This window comes from Solanum pennellii, chromosome 12 (genome assembly GCF_001406875.1).
Source record: "Solanum pennellii chromosome 12, SPENNV200".
NCBI classification, from domain to species: domain Eukaryota; kingdom Viridiplantae; phylum Streptophyta; class Magnoliopsida; order Solanales; family Solanaceae; genus Solanum; species Solanum pennellii.
Genome location: NC_028648.1, coordinates 49,412,642 through 49,421,564, shown reverse-complemented (window position 1 = coordinate 49,421,564; position 8,923 = coordinate 49,412,642). Strand labels below are relative to the sequence as shown.

Here is an 8,923-nt window from a genome sequence, read left to right as displayed (position 1 = left end):
TGATTTTTTCATCTCTTGACAACACATTAACATGTGTTCATTTGCATGAGGAAGATTGGACAAGTGGCAAGCCACTTGTGAACTTGGTTACAACACTTTTACACTATATATACTTCTCTTTTCTCAATTGAAAAAACATGCAGAGAAATATATTCAATCTTTCTTCCCCAATCTTTGTTTCCCTCTTTTAATTTTGGTTTATTTCTACTTTTTGAAATTTTATTTTAATTAATGATTATTTATTTTTCGCTAATAACTTGCTAATGTTAATTAATTTATTGATTCCTATTACCTCTATTTAAGGTAGCGAAGTGCTTATTTAATTTTGGAAAAACATTTTACATCGTTGAAATAGTTTCTTAAGCAGTATTCAGCACGACTCAAATACTAATTTTATGTACTGTTATTATATATCATCATAGTAATTTTTATCTTATTTTTAGAATTACTTTTTTTTGTTAAATAATAAAATTATTTATTATTATTATCGTGAAATGCTTAATATTTCCACAACAATCTAAGAAACTATGACATATAATATGTGTCCTGAAACTATTGATGATACTGATGGTATTGACGATACTGATGTTGTTGCAATCCTAACATGGTACTCTTCAAGTCATTCTGCCAAAGGCTTACGGTAAAGAAAATTACATGTATGCAATTACCCATGGTTACAAATTTAATGCAAATAATAAAATCTTCATGGAAAATACACCGCAATGTAAAAGAATATTTAAAAGAAATGACAATCTCTCTAAGATAAAAATAACTTTGGCTGATACGGATAATCAATTTATTGCACTCACAGAAATAAATATTGTGGCTAATGTGAGAAACTAGGTGATAGACTTTGGTGCTACTTGATATTTCTAATATTTTTTCCTTAAGTTTTTAGTGTTTGTCCAAAAGTCTTTTTGTATTGATTTTTATGTAAGTTTTCCTTTATTTGCTGGAAATCTGTCTATAGATGAACGCGGAAGTTTTTGAGCAAGAAATGCAGAAAAGTTACCACCTACGGAGCTTGTGACGGTCCGTACGTGGCGTCGTAGTGAAGTTGCTGAAGGAAGATGTGGAAGTCTGACCAAGTGTGGGGTTACGACGTGCATAACGGACCGTCATCGCCATGACGGTCCGTCCTGCTGGTTCATCGTGATTATCAGAGAAGTAGTTCCAGTACCCAAATTCCAAGAAGTGTAATTGTTATGGAACAGAGACCCTCGACGGACCGTCGCGCTACGAATGATCTGTCATACCTGTTCGTCGAGGGTAATGAAGAAAGCAGCAGAATGATTTGTAAAGTATAGAATGACGGAGGCCATGACGGACAGTCGTGACCACGACGACCCGTCACGAGGTCCGTCGACCCAGCCGCGTTTTGACAGATTTTCAGCAATTAGAGTCTTTCTTTTATTACGTTTTTGTTTTTTTCTTATAAATAGTTGTAAAAACCTCGTTTTTGGGGTTATACTTTTTGTGGTTAGATAGTTTTATGTTAGATTCTTTGTTAGTAGATTATTTTGGATATTAGACTTTTGATTATTACACTTTTCTCTAGAGTTGATTGTTGGTGATTTTGTCGATTAATCAAGTAAATTTTTGGATTTTATTCTTTCTCATTGAAGTAACTGCATGAATTCTTATATTACACATATGAATATTGAGATTATGACTATGGGTAACTAAACTCCATAACTAGGGTTGTGGGAACCATGGGTGAATAATGAGGTAAAATCTAACTAAAATAATAATTCTAGAATAGTGTCTTGCATGTATTGATAATTCTTGCGTTTAGAAGTCTTTTTAACGGATGGCCAACGTTAGAACTCGCCTTAATGCTGCTTGGCGGACCAAGGAGGTAGATAATAGGAAAAGAATTATCAACATAGATTTAGTGTATACTATCTAATAGACTAGTATTGATTGGTACGAGGTAATAACTTAGTCAAATATCGAATACAATGCTTAATATGAGGTAAAGGTAAGGGTTAGTATATCAACACACGTAGCCAGACCAAGGTGCGGAGTGAAATTTTTTAAATGACGGACCAAGGATTCAGAAATACATAACTTATCACTTTGCATGCAAGATACTAGGAAAGAATTGTTATAGTTAGAATTATCAAGTTAGAAACTTGTGGGGAACACTTAAACCCTAGTTACTTTTATTAATTGATTAAACTCCAAGATTTAAATCTGTTAGTTGTTACTTTAATTTAGATAGTTATTTTTATTAATTTAGAAATAAAAAATCTCCCTTTTATTATCTTTTGTTTTCTAAGGAAATAATTGAGTAAATAATAGTACTAATAGATTGAAGTTAAGTCTGAAATATTTTCCTCATGGGAACTGTTATGCGGAATTCGAGATAATACGAGAAAATATAAACGCGAAAAACAAGACAACAGATTTACGTGGTTCACCAATAAATTGGCTACGTCCACGGGAAGAGGGAGAGCAGTTTTATTAAGGAGAGGCAAGAACAGAATTACAGAATAGGGTTTGCCATAGCGTCTATATATATTGCTAAGCTACGCCCTAACAGGCTTGGGCCCAACATACAGAATTGACAGATAATTAAGGGCCCAATACAATAACATTGTATCCCGTCGGGCCGGGGGCGTCTCCGCCCCCCCGGACCCCCAGGCCAGGGGGCGCGTCGCCCCCCTGGACCCCCCGACTCGCTGACCGAGCAGCGAGACCCCCGTCCTTTCTGTTTGTAACGGGTCCGATTCAAGGCATTCAACAGGAACGATCCCAACCTCATTAGTTGGGTTCTTTACTTGATACGACCGATTTACTTCTTATTTGAAAAGTAAGTTTGAGCGTATCACTAGTACACACATTTGTACAAACAAAAATGATTTTGTATCATACACCCAAGTTGGAAAAGGATAAGAAATTATTTATTTTGGTAACTCAAGGACAACTAAAGTTCTTGGAAAAGAAAAAGTTCTTCTCAAATTCACATCTGGTAAAACTTTGACATTGGGTAGTGTAATGCATGTTCCTAATATCCAAATTGATTTGATTTTTGTGGGATTATTGGGAAATGTTGAATGAATATTTTCTGAAGATGATGAGGTCATATTGATTAAAAAATAATATTTTTGTGGCCAATGAAATTTGTCACGATAGCTTATTTGTGCTTAATAATTGTGACAATCTTGAAATTGTATCTGCTTCTGTTATATATGATGAGCCTATTTTTTTATGGCATGATACATGTTAACGTGTCATATATTAACAATATGTGATCTCTTGATTTAATACTTGATTTAGATTTAAATAATTGTGATAAATGTGAAATTGTGTTGAAGCTAAAAAAATTAAAATGTCATATTTTCTAGTAAATAGAGAAACTGGTTTATCATCATTGATTCAAGTTGTTGGATGATTGGAAACAGAGTATGACTAGAGGTGGTAAAAGATATTATGTGACTTTTGTTGATGTTTTTCTCTCAGATTTACTAAAATTGTATTTGCTCAGAAATAAAAATGATGCATTTGATGCTTTTATTGCTTACAAGTCTGAAATTGAAAATCTACTTGATTTTGAAGCCGAACTGATAGAGGTGGAAAATCTGTATCTTTTAATGCTTTATGTCAAAAAGGAGAAATTATTCATAAAGTAACTCCGCCATATTCACTTGAGTCTAATGGAGTAGCCGAAAGAAAATATGAAACTGTGAAATTAATGATGAATTCCATTTTAATTAGTTCTAAAGCTCTTGATAATTTATGTGGTGAAACAATATATCTGCATGCCACTTACAAAATAGAATCCCTCATAAAAGAACTGGTAAAACTCCTTATGAATTGTGGAAAGGTTATAGACCTAATTTGAAATATTTAAAAGGGTGTGAGTGTCTTGCTAAAGATCTTTTGCCTGAATCTATGAAAAGAAAAATAGGTTTTAAAATTGTTGATTACATGCTTATTAGATATGCTGAACATAGTGTTGCATGTAGATTTCTTGTATTGAAAAGTGATGTGCATGATTGCAATACTATTGTTGAGACATAGAATGCTGAATTTTTTTAATACATTTTTTCATTATGCGATAAAAATTTTCATGCACATGTTTAAAGAAATAATTGAAATACCTCTAATGTTGATGAACTGAGAAGGAGCAAAGGACAAGAAAAATACATTTTTCTTAGGGAAGTGGTTTTCAAACTTTTGTTATTGACAGTGAACCATTAAATTATTTTGAAACTATATCTTCTTCTAATACTAAATTTTATAAAGAGACAATAAAAATTGAAATTGATTGAATTACAAAAAAAAAAAAAAGATGAATTTTGACTAAGTTATCTCCTGGTGCAAAACTTATTGGCTGTAAATAAATTTTCAAAAGGAAAATTATTCCTGATGGACCTATAATTAAATATAAAACTCGGTTAGTAGCAAAAGAATTTTCTCAAAACAAAATGTTGATTATATTGATACATTTGCACTAGTGACTAGAATTTCTTCTATATGAATATTAATTGTCTTAGTATCAATTCACAAGCTTTTTATTCATTAAATGAGTGTAAAAACAACTTTATTAAATGATGAGTGCCAAAGAAAAGATGTGCAAGCTAGACTATCATGTTAAGAAGATATTTATATGGTTTAATCTGAAGGATATATTATTCCTTGATAAGAAAATAAAAGTTTGTAAGTTAATTAAATCTTTCTATGACCTAAAACAAGCTCCAAAATTGTGGCATGAAGAATTAGATCAAGTCATATTGAAAAATATTTTTTCATCTGTTGAAGTGAATAAATGTGTTTATATCAAAATTGTAGACTATAATTATGTGATAATATGCTTATATGTTGATGACATGCTTATATTTGGCAAGTTTGAATATTGTGGAAAGTATCAAAATATTTTTGTCTACTATTTGATGAAAGATCTAGGTGAAGTAAATATGATTATGAAAGTTAAGGTAATAATGAGTGACGATGATATAATGTTGCACAAGAACATTATGTGGAAAAACTTCTTAAAAAGTTTGAATATTTTGAGGTGACATCTGTAGTCACTCCTTATGATGCTAACTCTAAATTAAAAAAGTATTACGGTAACTCAGTTGCTCAGTCTAAATATGCTCAAATTAATGGAAGTCAATTGCATTTGATGAATTTTACTAGGCCAGACATTTACTATGTTGTGTGTAGATTGAGTATATATACTTATAATCTCAATAATGAGCATTGGTTTGCGTTGAATAGACTGATGAAATATTTGAAAAGGACCATGAATTATAGTATCATGTAAACCGGACTTCCTTCTATTTTAGAAGGGTATTTTGATGCAGCCTGGATCTCTGATTCAGATGAGACAAAATTCACTAATGAATATGTGTTTACCTTAAGTGGGGTGTAATATCCCTGAAAATCAGGTAAACGGATGATTATTGCTAGATATATTATGGAATCATATGTAGCTCTGAAGCTAGTTTGTTCTGAGGCTGAATGGCTAAGAAATTTCTTAGCGACTATCTGTTCGATGAAGGATGCATTGTCGATCCCTTTGATGAATAATTAATTGTTGATCCCTTTGATAAAAGATGAAAGAATTATTTATCCATTTGATAATGGTTGAATTGGTGATTCCTTTGATAAAGAATACATTGTAGATCCCTTTGATAAGGATGAATTGTCTCATGTGTTTATACAGTGGGATTGTGAAGTCGCAATTAATATTGCGAAGAATGAATCTTACAGTTGTAGATCAAATACATGAAATTGAGGCATGATGTCGTTAAGCAGCTGATGAGAAATTAAATAATTGCAATTGATTATGTGAAGTCAGAATTAAATTCGACCGATTCACTGACGAAACTCATGGGAAGAAAATAAGTTCTTCAGAATTCAATAGAAATGGGTTTAAGGCCAATTGGTAGTCAATAGAGATGGGAACTCAAACTATGTGATTGGAGATCCCATTATGTAGGTTCATATAGGTAATAACAAGTCGATATTGGCACTGTGCACTAACTGAGAGTGTTTGAAACTGCTACTAAAAATAAGGGATGAGGTATTAACTCTTAATGAATTCATAGTCTTTAATTAAGGAAAGTGTATTTAAATCAGTAAACACTAAAATGAAGTCACCTATATGAGAATTGGAGAGTCGCCAATCCTATGAGACTTTGCCTTAGTCGATAGAGCTATCATGAATACCAAGCACGCATATGGCCTATAGGCGCAAAACCGCAGTGAACAGTAAAATTATTGTGGTCAAAATGTGAGTGGTAAAATCTCTGATTTATAACTAGAATTATTAGGTTCATAGAAATATTATATTCTCCAGTAATTCTGTAAATTAAATTTTAACAATTTAAATTTGATTCATAGTCCGAAATACATCAAACCTATTACATTATGTCCTGAAAACCTAACATGTTAAATTATTGTAAAAGTCTTGTGATATAAGTGAGGGATTATAGGAATTATATTATTATTTCAAAAGAATTATTAAATGATCTTTTACTTTGGCAAATAATTTTTTCATCTCTTGACAACACATTAACATGTGTCCATTTGAATGGGAAGATTGAACAAGTGGCAAACCAACACTTTCACACTATATATACTTCTCTTTTCTCAATTGAAAGAACATGCAGAGAAATATATTCTGCCTTTTTTCCGCAATCTCTCGTTTCCCATTTTAATTTTGGTTTATTTCTCCCTTTTTGTTATTGGTTTATTTTAATTAATGATTATTTTATATTTTGCTAATAACTTACTCATATTAATTAATTTGTTGATTCATGTTACCTCCATTTAAGATAGGAAATTTTTTGCTTGAAACTCCATCTCTCTATAGCAATTGATGGCTTCACCAGTACGGATCGTGACTCAATCTGCGGTTCGTGAATCTCCTTCTGTGTTCTCATATTTAGTTTCTTTAAATCAGGTACAAAACACCTCCTCTACATAATTTGACGAATTTGTAGTAAGGTTTGTAGAACAAACTACGGTTTGTCATTCCTAGTCATAGTTCCGCACTTTAGTCAAGAAATCCTTGATTTCCTCTCCAAGCTTTGCCCATTATCTACGCCCTTCACCTACGGACTATGAATGGACCTACTGTCCATAGGTCATGTCTGTAGGTGGCTATTTATGCAACATTTCTTCATCTGTCTCCTAACTCTCACGTCCGAACTTATTTTCTAAAACAAGATAAAGCACATCAAAACTAATATAAAGGGGGCCTAAATGCACACAACTCTTAAGTGAAATGTATTAAAAATATCATAAATTCACGGTATATCAGTAGCTCTCTACACACACTCGAGTCTTGGAAGATTCAATATTATATTGTCTGTGTGGCTCTACTTGGATCTTGAGAACAAGATTCTTATTGAAACGAGAGTATTGTCATTAACCAAGTCCAACCCAATATGAATATCAAGGTCTCACAAGTAGTTATTGGGTTGGAAAGAGCTATTTGGTCAAGAGCAAGCAATAGTATAGGTTAATTTGGGATCTGGATCAAGTAATGGGTGTGAGAATGGTACTATCTCTATCTTAATATACTTTTTATTTCAATATTTTCATTGTATTTTCGTTGTCTGAGTATTGCAATCACAATTCTAAAGTTGTAACTGTGTTTTAGTTCTCTACTTAACATAGTGAGGAAATCAGGATTGTTACACTCATTGCCATTCCACATTTGATTGGGTGCATCGTTGACTCATGCACATTCCTCCCGACAATTGCAAGCATTTTTTAAATTTTTTTTCTAGAATTCTTTTCATCTTGGTACTTGTTTGTTATTGACCTCTTATTCGTATTTAGCTTTTGGATGAAATTTTCCGTCTACCAAAATGGTAATAACTATTTTACAATGATAGATCATAAAGGCCATAATATAATTATCCTAAAAAAGATGGAGTCATGATTGAGAATTTAATTGTGGAATCTCAATTAATGCCTTGCAGTAATAATCTATCTAGCATTAGTTATTATCACACTAATGTTGTTAATAGAACAAATTATTTCTTAAAATGGATTTTATTTGATTATTTACCTGAGTTCCATTTTGTCACGACCCAAAACCGAGCCGCGACTGGCACCCACACTTACCCTCCTATGTGAGCGAACCAACCAATCTAAACCCCTAACATTTCAATATAATATCAACATAAAGTAATGCGGAAGACTTAAACTCATTAATAAAAACCAATACAATAACTTCTAAAAACTCAACATCTATTATTCCCCAAAATCTGGAAGTCATCACCACAAGAACATCTATGATCAAATTACTAAACTAAGAGTATTCTAAGAAGCTAAAACAAGTAAAAGCTAGTCCATGCCGGAACTTCAAGGCATCAAGACATGAAGAAGAAGATCCAGTCCAAGCTAGAAGCATTAGCTCACCCTGAAATCCGGTGTAATTGAAGACTGGCTAGAATTACGATTGAGTTGAAGACGACGGCACGTTTGCTGCACTCCACAAATAACAAAGAAGAAAACATAAAAGTAGGGGGTCAGTACAAACACAAGTACTGAGTAGGTATCATCGGCCAACTCAAAATAGAAAACAGTATATATCAAGTAATATCATAAATCAACTACAATACTCAACATTTAGCAACAACAAGTACTATAATCATTACTAAGTACCGCCAAGTTCACACATGAGGACTCAAGCCTCAATACCATACTCATTTGGGAATTATGTTCATTAGATTGAGTATATTAACATCGTTCAAGATTCATTATCTTTATTTCTCTTGTGTCGGTACGTGACACTCCGCTCCATATACTATCCTGGTGTCGGAACGTGACACTCCGATCCTCATATTCTATCCTGGTGCCGGAACGTCGCACTCCGATCCTCATTCTATCCTGGTGTCGGAACGTGACACTCCGATCCTCATATTCTATCCTGGTACCGGAACGTGGCACCCGATCC

At 32.9% G+C, this 8,923-nt stretch overlaps 1 protein-coding gene across 1 annotated transcript in view; it reads right to left on the bottom strand.

The window, feature by feature from the left end:
• Positions 1-5,256: 5,256 nt before the first annotated feature.
• The window catches only part of LOC114075306, a 10,593-nt gene continuing 6,926 nt past the window's right edge, over positions 5,257-8,923 (bottom strand). The window contains exon 3 of the mRNA XM_027913792.1: positions 5,257-5,385. Within this exon, the coding sequence (XP_027769593.1) occupies positions 5,257-5,385 (129 nt within the window). The remainder of the gene's footprint in view (positions 5,386-8,923) is intronic.